The 16,281-nt window shown below is 52.1% G+C and overlaps 1 protein-coding gene across 4 annotated transcripts in view; it reads left to right on the forward strand.

The window, feature by feature from the left end:
• The first annotated feature begins 1,272 nt into the window (after window positions 1-1,272).
• POU2F3 (POU class 2 homeobox 3) overlaps window positions 1,273-16,281 on the forward strand; it is a 90,497-nt gene continuing 75,488 nt past the window's right edge. For 2 of the 4 annotated variants that reach the window (XM_043901107.1, XM_043901133.1), the window contains exons 1-2: window positions 6,953-7,166; window positions 14,309-14,377. In XM_043901107.1, the coding sequence (XP_043757042.1) occupies window positions 7,139-7,166; window positions 14,309-14,377 (97 nt within the window). In that variant the 5' untranslated portion in view covers window positions 6,953-7,138. Of the gene's footprint in view, window positions 1,464-6,952; window positions 7,167-13,596; window positions 13,698-14,308; window positions 14,378-16,281 lie in introns of those variants that run through there. The other 2 variants (XM_043901125.1, XM_043901116.1) reach the window with 2 other exon arrangements.

Consider the following 16,281-nt stretch of genomic DNA (forward strand, 5'->3'; position numbering starts at 1 on the left):
TAGACTGCAGCAGGCCAGGCCTCCCTATCCCTCACTATTTCATGGAGTTTGCCCAAGTTCATGTCCATTGAATTGATGATGCCATCCAACCATCTCATCCTCTGTCACCCTCCTCACCATCTGCCTTCAATCTTTCCCAGCATTAGGGTTTTTTCCAATGAATTGGCTGTTCACATCGGGTGGCCAAAGTTTTGGAGCTTCAGCATCAGTCCTTCCAATGAATATTCAGGATTGATTTCCTTTAGGACTGACTGGTTTGATCTCCTTGCTGTCCAAGGGATTCTCAAGAGTCTTCTCCAGCACCACATTTTGAAAGCAGCAATTCTTTGGCACTCAGCCTTCTTTAAGGTCCAACTCTCACAACCGTAAATGACTACTGGAAAGACCATAGGCCACTGGCACCTCTGTAAGTAAGCACTCCTTTGTCAGAGGACCTCTGAATCAGGCTGACTGTTTTCCTGCATAGATCCTGTCCCAGATGGAGACTCAGAAAAAATGGACAGTGGATGGGAAGAGGGCCAAAGTAACATGGATGGCACAGGCCTATTTGATCATTGGGAGAAAGTCTAGACCTCGGGGGGCTTCCAGTGAAGCTAGGGAGAGAAGGCAGATCACCAGCTACCTTAGGGCCCAGAGCTTTTCTGGGGAGGTGTCTGCATGCCTGGAGATGGTGGTCTCACCGTCTAGGTCCTGGCTCCTGCCTTGTGTCTCCTGTTGGGAGAATGTATGGACTCCCAGGGGTAGCAGGTGGGGTGAAAGGACCCTGTACTCACAGCCCCCTCCTCTCCTGCACTCCAGGAGCAGAAGCCTCTCTACCCGCTGCCTCTACACCTGCCTTTCAGGATTCCCGCCTCTCCTGATGGTGGGGACAAGTCCCTTCTCCCCCGACTCCATGGCTCTGAACCCCAGGCTCCCCCTTCCTCTCTAGAGAACTCCCCTCTCTTCCCCTTCCATCTCCCTCTTTCCTGCCTCCTGCCCATCTGCCCTGAGAAGGTTTTTAACTCTTTCCCATTTAAAAAAGAAATCAAAACCACCCCAGACCCCAGGCCCGCTCCACCTCTGCCCTATTTCTCCTTGTGTCTTCACAGTCAACCTTCTTGCCAGACTCCTCCTCCACTCCCGCCCTGCGCCATGGCATTCAAGCCTAGGCTGTGTTGCAATCAGCAGAAGTCACCTACTCCTGCAACCAGTGGGTTATTTCCACCTAAGTTAGGCCTGATTCAAGGTCCTCCCTGTGCAAATATCATCACCTTCCCTTGCGGTTTTCCACTCTTGTACTCTGTGATCCAACCAGCTTGTACTGTGTGGGCTCCCCCAGGGTGCCACGCACCCTCCTGGCATATGCTATTCCTTTTGCTTGTACTACTTACACTCCATTCCTCCTCCTTCCTCTTTGCTGGGGGTTTCTGCTTAGATGTCCCTGCCTCAGAGAAGACCTTCCTGATGCCTACCCGCAGACTCAGGTAAGGCTTGCCCCTCTGTGGGCCCCATGTGTGTGCTAAGTCACTTCAGTCGTGTCCGACTCTTTGCAACCCTATGAACCATAACCCGCCAGGCTCCTCTGTCTATGGGATTCTCCAGGCAAGAACACTGGAGTGGGTTGCCATGCCCACCTTCAGGGGATCTTCCTGACCCAGGGATCTGACCCAGGGATCTAACCCATGTCCCTTACGTCTCCTGTCTTGGCTGGTGGGGCGGAGGGGGTGGGGAGTGATTCTTTACCACCAGCACCACCTGGGAAGCCCTGTGGGCCCTATCGTCCCCTCTATTTCCCTGAGACACAGGCCCCAGGATGAGGGACTTGCCCCAAGATGGTCCGCAAGCATCACCAGGCCATGAACTTCCTGAGGTCAGAGACGTGCCTGGTCTCTGTTCCATTCCCAGCCCCTAGCCTAATGCATAGCTCCAGGGGGTACTCAACTCTCTGCTCTAGAGGGATGCACAGACAAACGCGCTGACCTCCTCTGTGTGTGGGTGTGGGACAGGCATGGAGCTCAGCAGCTCCGGAGGGCAGTGTGGGAGGCTGGCCATTTTAACCGCAGAGCTGTCCAGCAAAAGGACTGACAGCCCAAGGCAGTGACTGGATGATTCCAACTGGGCTTTCCAGGGTAAAGTCTGGCCTTTGATGGGAAGCATGGACTAGAAGACCCTACAGTGGCCTGAAACTAACACTCAATATCTCCAACTGGTATGGAACTGGGACCCTTGCCTGTGGGTCCCCCAGACATGGACAGGCACCACAGGAGACAGTGGGGAGACCACTCCAGAATCTTGGAAGAGCAGGTAGGGTGGGGGCTCGAGTCAGGATCACACTCCCATCACCACAAGAGGGCGCCCTGGGTTTAGACTTGCCCTGAGCCTGCAGGGGGACTGGGAGGCTTACCTGGTCTGAGGGAGGCAAGGGCTCACTGAGGAATGGCTCTGCAGAAGATGTGATTAGAGTAGCCAGACCCTGGACCGATGCTGGCCCCAAGGTCAAAAGAGTTCATTGGAGATCAGAGTTGTTAGGCTCTTTTAAAATTAAACACATATATTATGATCTATTATTTGAGAACTTCAAGAGCAAAGCGGGCAATAAGTTTGTGTGTACTCCCCCTAGATGGGGGTGGGGGTGGGGGCGAGGGGGTGGGACTCAGCAGGGGTTGGGGTTCAGCACTGGGGCTATCAGGGGCAGGGAACAGCTATGTCCTGACCACCATGGCCTCTCCTGTCCACTTCCCAGGAAAGCTGCTTCCCAGAGCACCTCTCCCTCTGTCACCCCGACACTAACCCTCTCCATCCCCATCTCCATCCCCATTCTGCCAATATGCCTCCTGGCAATGGTGCCATCAGATGAACTCTAGGCCTGATTTTAAAAGAGGCCCACCCAGGATTTCTTCCTGGCCTCTGTCTTCCTTCCATTTGCTCCTGTGGGAAGCCTGAGCTGAATCTTGTTCCCTCTGTTCACCCCAAGGCAGGGGGCTGACCCCCCACCCCACACCCTTATACTCCGGGCCCTACAGCCCATCTGGCAGACAGAAAGAACGAGATGAGACTTGTTACTTGGTGGCCTTCCAGGCTGCCTGGCTTCTCCACCCTTCTCCCAGTCCTGACAACTCAATCCAGCTGACACGACAGGAAATGAGAGTGAGCTGGAGGCCTGCGGCCAAGGAGTCCACTTTGCTGAGGTGGGGAACAGGGCTGTGGTCCCACCTCCCTCCCCAAGCACCTTCTCCAAGGGTAAAGCTTGTTTCCAGAAATGTGTCTGGAAGGGTAGACTTAACTCCCAGAGCCTTCTGTCCTTGAAGCAAAAGAAGTTGACAGCTTGCTCAAGTAGAAATGGGGCTGAGGGGCTAGTGACTTCCTGGAGGTGCAGCCGAGGGGATCAAACGTCACCCCAGGAGGACCAGAAGGACCCCAGGAGGGATCCAAGTTGATCACAGTTTGGGAACAACAGGATCTTGGAGCAAAGATTTGGCTGCTTTCTGAAAAAGCCCTCCAGCTGTTGAGAGGGTGGGGGTAAAGGAGGAAGGGTGGTCATTTGCATAAAATTTACATGTGATTTGCATGTGGTGCTTTTGATGTCCAAAGGCACTGAAATTTCCTGTCCTTGCTTCTTTTCCCTTTTCTTTCCTCTGTTCCTTTCCAACCTCCAGGCAACTCCCTATCTCTCTCCTCTCCCCACAGCTTTTTCTCTTCCACACTAAACAGAGGAATGGAGTGAGTATTAGGCCCCAGGGGCTGGGGCCTACCACCTGCCATCTTCCCAGAACTCAGAGAACTGATTTCATGGAGACTCATGAGCGTTCCATAGAAGCACTCACAGTCTCCACGAAGGAGGGAGGGACAAAGGGGTCTTTTGCACTCCTGTTCCAGTTCATCTAGCGGAAATGATCATCAAGCAAGTCAGAAAGGGAAGGAACAAAACTTGTCCAACACTGCCCCTCGCCCCACCCAACTTTCAAAGGCCCAGGAAGAACATGTGAAGAAGGAAGAGAGAGAAGAGAGGGTCTCTGTTCTTCCTGTACTTGCTGTGTGACCTTGGGCAAGTCCTGTGTGTGTGCGTGCCCAGTCACATAGCTAAGTCCACCTCTTTGTGGCCCCAGGGACTGTAGCCCGCCAGGCTCCTCTGTCCATGGGGTTTCCCAGGCAAGAATACTGGAGTGGGTAGCCATTTCCTTCTCCAAGCGACCTTCCCAACCCAAGGATTGAATCTGCGTCTCCTGTGTCTCCTGCTTTGGCAAGTGGATTTTTTACCACTGAGCCACCTGGAAAGCCTGGACAAGTCTTCCCAACTTGTGGACATCGGAGAGGTTCCTCAAGGTCCATCATATGATTATTTCTATGTTCCTGCCACCTTGAGTGATATGATCATAGAAGAGAAGAGAAGAGGAGACAGGCTCAGACATTGGACAGCAGGATTAAAAGTACCAGCTTTGGAGTCGGGCAGACCTAGTCTAAATTTCTACTCTCCCTTCTACTAGCTATATTAATCCCCCTGAACTTCAGTTTCCTCATCTATAAAAGAAACCTAAAAATTGCATGCTTCTCCTAAAGGTATGCTAAGTAAGAAGGCATATGCCCAGCATGGAGAACTTCCTTGGCATATAGGAAGTGCTCAGTCAATATTTATTGAATGAATGAGTAAATGAATAATGATGAAGTCCTATCTGCCACCTCTCCCCCACCCTCCCATCCTCCATCCAAACTCCCTTCCCGCACACAATCTCCCCTCCCATGGTCTGGAACCCACAGTTGTCCTTCCAACTATTAACCTATAAGGCCCCATCTCTTCCCCAGTGGCCCCATCCCCAGGAGTTCCACCCGTCCCAACCCCAGGACCCCAGAATCCTAGGCTGCTAGAGCTGGAAGTCACTTAGAAGTCATTAGGTACATGTTCCTCTGGCTTCTGGAAAAGTGAAGCCCTGGAAAGAAATGTAACTTTGCACATAGAAAAGAGACATAGGCTCCAGATAATGATGGTCAGAGAATCAGACCCCTGGTGCACATGGCTATGCAAATAGTATGCAAATAGAGACATGGAAATCGCAAGCACACACAGGTATATAAACTATGTGCAGGCATTTTTCTAGGATGACGGTAGGTGAAGTGCAGTTGTAGATAAGCAATGGCCTCAGGTTTGGGGCCAAACCTGAAGTGGAGGAGGGGAGGAAAAGGAGAGGAAAGAGAAGGGAAGGAAGGGACAGGCTGGCAGTATCCTGAGGCAGATGGGGGAGGGGACATCCCTGGGTTCACTAGGCCTCCAAAAAGCTACTGGTCTCTTTCCTCTGCCAGAAGAAACAGGAAGAAAGTCTCCTGCCTTCTTGCCAAGGGTGGGGAGAGGAGAGGAAGGTGCGACTGGGGGAGAGTGGTTGTATGGACCCAAAGAAGTGCTTATTAAACACTTCCTATCCCTGCAGGGCCACTGTAGCACCCACTGAGCCCTTTCTGACTCCTGTCATGTACCCTACATGGTGTTTGGTGCTGTGGGGAAGACAATCAGTTAACAACCAGGAGGAAGAATAAGAAAAGCCCCACAGAACTGGCCACAAGAGCTATTAGGAACATTGAAATGTTGTGGTAATTTAATAACAGATCAGGTAACTTCTAACTTCAGAAAGGAGGTGGCATCTGAATTATGTACAGAGGGAATAGAGTGTAGAGCTTTCAAATAGGAGCCCTGTTACTTACTGGCTGGGTAACTTTGGGCAAGCTAAACCCTCTAAACCTCATTTTCCCCACCTGTAAAATGGAAATATAACAGTCCAGTGTGTTAGGGTGTAGTTGTTATGAGGACTAAACAAGATCAAGTGCCTTTAAAGTGCTGGTTAGCACACTGCCTGACACACACTGAAAGCTCAATAAATGCTGGATGTTATGATGGGGATTATGGGAGTGGATGGCGGGTGGATATACCAACTGGAAAAAATACTGCAAACAATGCACAGAGGCAGAAAAGTCCAAGATCTGTTCTGTAAGCAGCTTGATAGGGAGACCTGCCTGGAAGGTAAGGTGAGGAATGCTTCTGCTGGGGGCACCCAGCTTCCTGGGCCTATAGGCAGGTCGTCTCTTGACCTTGGCACCTCTTACTGGGATCTGAAGAGTGGAGCAGAAGAGCAGGGGAGCTCAGAGGATGAGTCTATGATGGGTGCTGGAGAGAGCATGGAGTGGGAGTCCAGAGACCTACCCCTGGCCAGGATCCTACCCCCAGCCAGACTGTTCCATCACTAGGGTATTGTGTTGCCTTTGGACAAGTCACTTCCCAGCTCTGTACGTGAGGGAGGTGGCTGCTCCCACAGCCCCGGTCACTCAGTAAATAATTTTCACATCATCCTCTCAAAGAGCCTCACAGCAACCTGGAACCTGATAGAGCAGGCAAGAGACAGAATCTTTACCTAGAAGACGTGATAATTAGCTGGGCCCCATCCAGGTCCCAGGAGGAGATGAGGATGCATGGGGACTTAGGTGAGCTTGGGCACCTGCTAAGTTCCTATCATTAGATGCAGTTAAGATTAGCACCTGTCCCATTTCATGGGTGAGTAAGCTGAGTTCAGGGAGGTGATGAGCCTACTCTCTGTTACACGGCCGGCAAGCGGCTGAGAGGTAGAATTCCAACTCTAGATTCTTTCCAGCACACTCTGTTGCTTCTCCAGACACTCCAAAACTCCTCGAAGGGCTGGGGCATCTGTCCAGACGACAGCTCAGGCCCCCGCTGGTTAATCCTCCAGGGGTTCCTCAATACGGCGAGCCGGACCGGGAGCCTGGGTCGCCCGGGACAGGTGTTCCGCAGGGTCGGGACCGCCCCGGCAGCACGGACTGCCCCCTCCGCCGGCCCCGGCTCCCCGAATGCAAATCGCTGCTTTGCCTGGGCCCGGGGCCAGGCGCGGGGACCCTGCCAGGGGGCGTGGCCCGCGGCCGCCGCCCGCCGCGCGGCGTGCTCACCTGGGGAGTGTGGCAATCCCGCCGCGCCGAGTGCTGCCCGGGCGGCCGAGAGCGAGCAGCCGAGCGCGCGACGGCGGCGGCAACGGCTCCGGCGGCGGCTCCCGCGGCGGTGGCGGCCGGGGGCAGGAGGCAGGAGACCCTGGCTTCCCCCGGGGCCCGGCTGGGGCAGACGCGAGGGGCCTGGGGGGGCGCTGGCTTTGGCCCCTCCTGGGGCAGGATGGTGAATCTGGAACCCATGCACCCAGGTGAGGGGCGGAGAGCACGCGCTCTGACAGGTGTCCCTGCGTGCGGGAAGGGGCGAAGGACAGGGGCGCCGCTCTCGGGGGTCTTGCTCCCCTGAGGCCAGGAGAGGGCGGTGTGGCCAGCGGGTCGCCCAGGGCGGGCGGGCGCCGGGAATGTCTGGGGGGCTTGGGGGAAGAATGCAGGTGGGGGCTACAGCGTGGGGGTGGCAGGGCTTCTGAAGGCTCGCAGCACCCCAAGAGCCACAGCTTGTGGGACCTGGGCGCTGGGCTGTCCTAGGCTCGGGGAAGTTGCCCTGTTCACTTATTGCAGAAGTGTGGCTCACTGGCTCAACCAGGGGTGTGGACCTGGGAGCGCAGAAGTGAGGGAAGTGCTTGTATCCACATGTTGGTGTTTGGTGTCCCCGGCATTTATATGAAGTGGAGGCCAAATGGACATTTGTGCCGTCTAAGGGTGCCTAGGAGAAGCGAACAGAGCTGGGCATTTACAGAGGCACAACCAGGGCAGCTGCTTCGGCGCACGTGTATTGATTAGGGCTTAGGGAAGTACGGCTTGCGAATATCAGAGGGGAGTCTACCTGTCCTCAGGTATGTTGGGAGAGAAGGTGGAGCAGACCCCATGGATGAAGGTGTACCTGCTCCCCAGCTGTGTGGATCTAGGTGACCTTATAGGCTGATGCACGGCGGGGTTGGGGAGTCCATGTGCAGGGGCTGGGCCGGAGCTCTGTGGGACCCTACCGGAGGAGCAGCCTGCTCAGGGCTCTGTGGGAAGTCCTTCTATCTCTCTGAGAGGGGGTGTGAGAGATACATCAGCAGTGGGTGTATGGCGGGGGAGACCCAGGGGTACCCAGTTCCTGTATTCTTTGTTCTATGTCCCATAGATTTAGATTCCAAGCTCTCCTCTCCCCAGGGGTGGGAACCTAGGCCATAGAAATACTCTTCTGGGAGTCAGTTTCCCCTGCATGAAAGGTCTGTGGGCATGGAGTGAACCAAGGCCCTCTCCATTCACCACGCTGATCCCTCCTTCCCCATCCAGGGGAGGACAGGGGCTCCTAATACCAGAGGCTGGACTTGGTGCTGGAGTGGGCCTTCTGGGGGTCTGAGGGCCTGAGCAGAGAAGGACTCCAGGTGAAGAAAGCTGATCCTGGTTTGGCCATTTCAAACCAGCGACTTGCCTCTCAAAAGGGGCAACACCCAATGCATGGCCTTTATTAAGGACTTCAGGGCTGTTGGTGGGAATTTTGTTACCTGGCTTTCTGGAGGAAGAATGGAGGGAGCAATTCTCAAGACCCAACCCAAGGAGCAGGGCAGGCTGGAGAGTTTGGCCCTTCCTGGAGTGGCCAGTCCTGAAATCAAGCAGCAGTGGATACATGGAGGAGACTCAGGGACCCCAGTTTCCCCAGACATAGTCCTGGTGCGGCTGAGAGAAAGCCAGCTGACAGTGAGGTGTTAACTCTGAGTGGATCCCTGGGCACCAGGACGTGCCAGGAAGGGCTCGGTGAGGCGGAAGGAACCATCCAATTGGGTATCATCCAATGTTTGGGGAAAGTCCATTTCCAGATCCTGAAGCACCAATATGGAGCTGTATGTGGCCAGGAGCCCATCCTGGGCTCTCGTTCCTTCATTTCCCACCAAGAAGGCCTCGGCACACGCGGGGAGCAAGACCTCAGGAAGATCAGAGACTTCTTGGGGGTTTTCTACCTCGTTGTCTTCTGGAAGCTCCTGCTCTGGGGGAAGTAGGGGGAGGGGGGACCCTGCAACCCAGCAGGGAGGCCACCTGAGGGTGAAGAGGATCTTGCCGAGAGTCCTAGAGGGTGAGGCTGAGGTGAGGAGGCCGAGCCCTCCTTGCCTGGCCTGGGAGGAAGCTCCAGGCTGATGCTTATCAGAAGCCTGGCACCTCCCCCAGCCCTGTCCCCTGCAGGCAGACACCAAGGGGCGCTGCCTCCTCAGGTGGGGTCTGCGTCCACCCGGGCAACCTGAGTCATCTCTCTACATCTGCTTGCTGCCACTCCCCAGCCCACTTCTTCAGCCTGTCTCCCCGTGGGGCTGTCCAGCCTTCCTGTGAGGTTTCTTGGCCCCTTTGTGGTGTCCGGTTCCCCTTCGACAGCACCTCAAAGGGATCGCTCAGTTTGGGACTTTCTGTGAAGCCTCTCTGACTGGGTCTCCATTTGAGGGTTCCCTTTGCTGGGTCTTCTCAGTGGGCTTCTTACTCCAAGGTCGTCTTTTTAGGGTCTTTCATTGAGGGCCCTGCTGTGGGGTCTCTGAGGGAGGGTCCATCTATGGAGTATCTCCCCGTGGGCCCCTCTCTAGGGTCTCTCAGTTCAGGATCCTCTTTGCGGAAATTTGGTCTCTCTCTCTCTTTTTTAGTTATTTATATATTTATTTGGCTGCGTTGGGTCTTAGTTGTGGCACTTAGGGTCTTTCATTGCAGAACATGGACTCTCTAGTTGTGATGTGCAGACTTAGCTGCTCCATGGCATGTGGGATTTTAGTTCCCTGACCGGGGGTCGAACCCCTGCCCCCTGCATTGCAAGCTGGACTCTTTTATATATATAGGAGTATAGACCATAAAAATGTGATAGTTTCAGGTGGACAGCAGGGGTTCAGCCATACATACACATGTATCCATTCCTCCCCTCCCATTCAGGCTGGCAAGACGGATTCTTAACTCCTGGACCACCAGGAAAATCCTGAAATCTGGTCTCTTTTGAACCCTATTTTTTCCCTCCCAGTGATCCTGCATCCTGTGGATACTTTATAAACAGCACTTGCCCTGCGAATTCCCAATCTGAGCCCTTGGGGATTCCTCCTGCACTGATTTACTACAACATTTTGGGGTGGGGTCTGGAGGGGGAGTGGGAGCACACAAAGTAGGGTGTTGATTACCCAGAAGCCCCCCACTCAGCAGCTCCGTGAGCATGTCAGCCCCTGTGCCAGCCCGTCTTTTCGCTCTGATAACCTGGGTGCCAGCCATGATCCAGGTCTGCCTGGGGCCTCAGCACTTTGTATTTTGTAGAATGCCTCTCCTTCGACACAAATACCCAAGCATGCATGAGGCCACCAGACACAGGGCGCCCCAGCCAAAGAGGGGCTGCTCCCTCCCAGGCCCCAAACAGGTGGAGGGGTAGACAAGAGTCAGACAGAGGGCTTCCCTGGGGGCGCAGTTAAGAACCTGCCTGCCAGTGCAGGGGACAGGGATTTGATACCTGGTTCGTGAAGATCCCACATGCCTGAGGGCAACTAAGCTCGTGCACCCCAACCACTGAAGCCCACTCGCCTTAGAGCCTGTGCTCCTCAGTAAGAGAATCCTCCACAATGAGAAGCCTGCACACCCAGCAACTAGAGAGCAGTACCCACTTTCTGAAACTAGAGAAATTTGATGTGCAGCAACAAAGACCCAGTGTAGCTAAAAAAAAAAAAAAAAAAAAAAAAAGAGGCAAAAACCTCAGGCAGAAGAGACAGAGGAGACAGTGGAATTCAGCCTAAGGGGGACACTTGGTTAGTCCCAGGGCACCTCTTGTTTTGCCTCTTTCCTCACTGTGAGCTGTTCTCATCAGGGTTGGGAAAGAAGATTCAAGTCTCACAGACTGATACCAGTTATGGCTCAGGACCCCAGGGTTGGAAGGTCTCATGAGAGGGTGTGCCTTTCTCTTGAAGTGGAGGCGAGAGTTGTCTCCTCCACACAAGAGTTGGAGACATGGCTAGCTTAGAAGTAGGACTGATAGGCCCCTTGAATTGCTTCTGGGAGACGTGCCCCCAGCAGTAGGTGTGGGAGGGAGAAGTCAGGAGGAGCTCCAGTCCCTTCCCAAGAGTTGAAGATGGACCGTAGGAGAGAGGGGAGTGGACCTTTTGCTTTCCCAGCGCCGCCTGGGCCCAGGAGGTCCAGGACACTGTGGGCTCTCAGCCCGCAGCCTGGGGAAGTGCTGCCCCTTGGACTCTGCTCCTACAGGTTCACACACACACATCCTGGTTCACCGATGTGTCAGGAGGGGCTGCTGCTGGGTCATGCCAAGGCATCAGGAGGGCAAGGCCAGCAGCCAACACCTCGCCCCAGCTTCAGAGAATGACGGCGCCAGTGAGGCAGATGAGGGGCTGTCTGGTATCTGGGTTCTTACACAGAGCAGCTGAGCCTCCCCAGGGAAGGGAGTGATGGCAAGGAGCCTCCTCAGTGCCAACTGAGATAAGAACAGCAGAGAAGCCTGGCCCCACCCCACGCCTCCCCCACTCACCTCCGGCAAGTGTTGTCCGACAGGCAAAGGGTTACGGCGTCTCGGGGAGTTTCGGTGTTGGCCCATTTTTAGGCTGAGACCCAAGAGCTCATTCTGCCCATCAGCCTCAGCCTCCTACCCAACAGGAACAGGTTCTCAGTATCTTAGCATCCTATGGCACTTAAGGGCTTTTACAGATCATCTCAGCCTGCCCCTCCATGCAGACCCACATCTCTGTCCAATCGCAGGGTATCACGATGTTGCTCCCATGATGGGTACATTGAACGAGTAGATGTCCTGGTAGAGTGTGGAGCCTTTGACTCCTTCAAAAGTTATTTTTCGATATGATAGGACTACTAAATAGTAGTAATAACTAAAAAGTTATTTTTCGATAGGACTACCTTTTAATGCTAATTTAAAAGGTCAGAGAGATGGCTTTGCGATAGATTTAAAGATGGTGCAGGGAATGGGTTTTAGAGGAGAGTCTGGGTTACAGGCATAAAATTACAGTTGAGCTAAAAAGTTACCCTTCTTAAACGTCAGAAGTTTGAAATAAGTTGATTCAGAATACTTGGTTATCATCCCAGCCTTACTACTACTTAAACTCTTCCTGTTCCCATGAGCATTTTTCTAACGAAGTCAGAATTTGGAGAATGCAGATGCCTTTCCACGTAAAGGACGAATTATGATAGTGCTGAGACAGAAAACCAAAGCTGTTTATTGTAATGGGAGAAGGGGACCCCCATCGAAGCCTAAGTATCTGGTTAGTTCATTCATTTATTACGTGCTTTCTTTGTGCCAAGTGCTGTGCCAGGCTGTTTTCATTCAATGTCTTACTCGCTCATCACAATAACTCTGGGAAGTATCATTCTTTCCTTTTTTTTCAGCTGAGAAAACAGGTTCACATGTGTGGCCAGGATTCCTCCTGCTAGTTAGGATGGCACTGGGATTAAATCCAGGTCTGTCTGTCTGCTGTCAAAATCTGTACTCTGCATTCCCAGGACTGCTGAAGCAGATTTAAAAGCCCAATGAGGGTGAGAACTCACCCCCTCCACCAGCTTCCTCATCAGTCTCTGGCTTTTTCTCAGCACTGTTGAGAATCCCTATGGGGGAGTGTGACTGAGCCTGTCTGTGGCAGGCAATGCCCAGCTCAAGGTGCCCAGCTCAAGGTGCCCAGCTCAAGGGTGGGACTTCATTGGTGGGACAAAGCAAAGCCCGTTTCCCCACTGGAGCAGAAAGTGAGGACTAGCAGAAATCCTTTGCAGGCGTGTCCAGGTGGCCCACACTAGTTACGCTGCAGATTTATGCATGACAGATTGTACAGAAAGTTTCAAACTGCAGCAGGAAGGACTTTGGTTAGGCTCACGAAATGCTTTCTCAAGTGTCATGCACTGAGAGGGGTGGTGGGTGTGGCTGCAGGGTTTCCCCTTGAGGTCTGTAACCACACAGGACAGCGTGGATGTCTGAGGCGGGCTATACCGAGCTCCACGTATTTATCTGGGAGTGGTCACTTAGGCTGATCTCAAAAATACTCCTCAAACTCCAGTGGCTCCTAAAGTTGCTTACACCCTCCCCTGCTGCTGGGGTGTTCCAAGGTCTGGAGAACCTCGGGACTCCCCATCTCTGTCTTGCTTGGCGTGACAGTCACCCCTTCTGCATTGCGGTCACTGCTACCCCTGGGACCACAATTTAAATCTCTGCCAGAGCCACACATGTCATTGCCCTAAACTAAATAAATAAATGAGTTTCTTCCCACTTTTCCCCCGGGGGGAGGTCAACCCTTCTCCCTCATCCTGATCCTCTCCAGACCTCAGGCATCCAGACTGCCAACTGCCTGATTACCTGATGCAAATGAAGATGGCCTGCTTACCCGACATTGGCTGGGGAGCTGGGTATGCAAACTGGCTCACCCAGACTTTATCAGATTTGAAAGAGTTAAAATGCTGCCCCAGAGAAGAGGGTGGGGGTAAGGTGGGAGGGGGGGGTCAACCCAATTTGAATAAAATATTCTTCTGTCTTTAACGGCTCCAGTATTTGAGTGGTTTAATAAGGAGAGGAGTCTAGAGAAAGAGAGTTAGTTCAAAGTTACATCTTTTCTTCTCTCTGTGCACCCTGGAGGAGACTTAGGGGCCTCTTAGGTAGTGGCAGCTGTCTGTTGTGGGTAAATGTTTAATTTATTGAAATGAAGCAGGGCAGACAGGCCAGACCAGCAGCACCTGGGGACTGAGACGGGGGGCCTTGTGTAGGCCTTCTCTCGCTGTGAGGCACTGACCCGCTCACTGCCCGTTTCTTACTAAGAACTGCAAATGTTGAAGGAGTAGGAGAGAAGGTAAGGATTCCCAAAGAGGGCCACACAGATACTAGGGTTTGCTCCCTAGACAGTGGGCTGACCTCTGAGAATCAGACAGAGAACAGAGGCAGGACTGGGAAAGAAAGATGAGAAGGGCAGGCCTTGGTTCAAGGGTACTCTTACCTCCCAGGTTAGAGTTATTATGGTGGGGGTGGGGGGCAGGGTGGGAGATGGATTTCTTACGCTCCTTTAAAAATTACTTACATTCTCCAGATCCCAAATGAAATGAGGATGAAGAATGGGAGGCATTCTCCCCCATGCTCCACCCACCCTCTGTTGTACACTTCCCCTTGTTTAAATTTTTAACCAGCTGAGCCTGGTGATGGAAGGTAGTGGCAACAAATGCTACAAAGTGGGAGAGACCCTACAGTAGCCCAGGAAAGGGGGGAAAGGAGGCTAGCCTGAGAGAAGAGTACATGCGCCCCCAAGCTTATGAATATTCTAATAGTTGTATGTTCAGGAATCAGGAATTTGAAAGTCTGATGGTTGTTGTAATTACACATTCATCTTCACTGTTTAGTTACAGCCACATATGTCAGAGCAAGAAAAATTGTGACCTGTTATTAAAATCAGTTGTGTTTTCCCTGCAGATGTCAAGATGAGTGGGGACGTAGCAGATTCTACAGATGCTCGAAGTGCTCTCAGCCAGGTGGACACAGGTAAGGGTCTTCTCTTCTGGGGACGGAAACAGAAAAGCAAGGGCGGGAGAGGGTTATTGGAATTCATCAAATCATGAATCTCTTATTCATTTCATGTATCCTTTCTGGCTTGGTCTTTCAGCCAATCAGACCCAAAGGCTGAGTCAGGAAATGAAGAGGTTCCCTAGAGATGGGGGTATGACCCTGGAGCCTTTGAACAGTAGACATTGGTCTACAGTAGAACAAAGTCTCTGGAACTAGGCTAGGATAGGGCCTTAACTCCTTAGAAACAAACAAGTGAGAGAGGAGATTCACTTCTCCTTCTCCCCTCCACCTTTTTTTCTTTTTGTGACTGCACCGTGCAGCATATGGGATTATTAGTCCCCGTACCAGGGATCGAACCCACACTCTCTGCTGTGGAAGCTTGGCATCTTAACCACTGGACCCCCAGGAACGTTCTGAGATTCACTTCTTCATTTGCCATTCCAAGACCCCTAGAAACAGCAGGCTGTGTTCCCAGCTGCTACTGGCTGATGGAAGGCAAAACCTGTCTTTGGTAAATGGGAACTAAGGCCTTTTAACCCCAGATTTCTCAATAATCCTACTCAAGGATCTAACCAAAGAGGCCCATGTACCAGTGTTCGTCTTCCAAATTACATGCATGTGGGTGGTAAATAGACCCAGAAAGGAAGGCTTAGTGCCTGGAGATGATTTTGCTTTGTGAATAAGAGAAAAAGAACAGAAAAGAATTGAGAAGAAAGTTTCATAGCTCCCTGCTTTTAACTCTGACGTCCTTACTTTGAAAGCTCCATATAATTAAAAAGAACTTAAAGAAAGATGAGTATAAATTGTAACACCACCAAATAACTTTAATAGCATCCCAACAAGACCTCAATTAGTCTTTCATCTAGATCATTAGAGGCGTAAAAATTAGAAGTGGAAGAGAATCGATGTCCCCCAGAGCTAAAATCTTTTCCCAAGTCTTCAGGTGCAGTCTCATTCCATTCTTTTTTTTTTTTTTCCCTTTGGTATTTATTTGTTTGGCTGCACCGGATCTTAGTTGTGGTACATGGGATCCCATGGGTTCTGTAGGGTAGGCGGGCTGGCTTAGTTGCCTTGTGGCATGTGGGATCTTAGTTCCCAGACCAGAAATGGAACCCACGTCCCCTGCATTGGAAGGCAGATTCCTAACTACTAGACCACCAGAGAAGTTCCAGTCTAGTTCCATTCTTGAAGCTAAAAGGCTCTGGATCAGGGACAAGAAAACTGGGGGTCTTGTGGAGGCATCTGTAGGATATATTTACCATAAACTTTCCTGCCCGCCCCCCTCCCCAGTTTAGTATTGATACTGTCTGTCTGCACAGGTGGTGGCACAGGTTTTATATTTTGCTTTGTGTCTGGGGACAGTTAAGTTAGGAGAGAGTGGGCCAATTACAACCATTGGTCAATTTTTTTATTAGCTGAGTATGTGTTACTATAGGGTCTATGGAGTGGGGCATCTGTTCTTCCCAGTTGTGAAGAAAATTGCCTTTAATCTCCAGAACTCGAGCAAGGCTTTCAAAGCAGTTCTCCTGAAGAGTATCAGGCCTGTCTCTGTTCTGAACTGTTCCCTAGAAAAAGGAGAGTCCAGAAGCCTTGTTTCAGGAGAAGCTGGGTCACCCTCCCCCTGCAGCAGGCTGGCTGGAGCCAACTCTGTTCATCTGGGCCAGGTATATTGTCCCAGGTATATGAGGACACAGTTAAGAAAGTGTCCATATGGGTGGAAGAGTGCACTTAGCAGGCTAGGTCTGGAGCTCTGTTATTAGTTATGGGACCAAGTCAAGGTGCCTGTGGTGGGAGCGAGAAGGACCTATAATAAAACCCTGAAAAGTGAGCCAAGAGATGGAGGGAGTTCAGATCCTGAGTAGGGATTGGTTGTTTAGTTG

This window comes from Cervus elaphus, chromosome 1, assembly GCF_910594005.1.
Source record: "Cervus elaphus chromosome 1, mCerEla1.1, whole genome shotgun sequence".
NCBI lineage: Eukaryota > Metazoa > Chordata > Mammalia > Artiodactyla > Cervidae > Cervus > Cervus elaphus.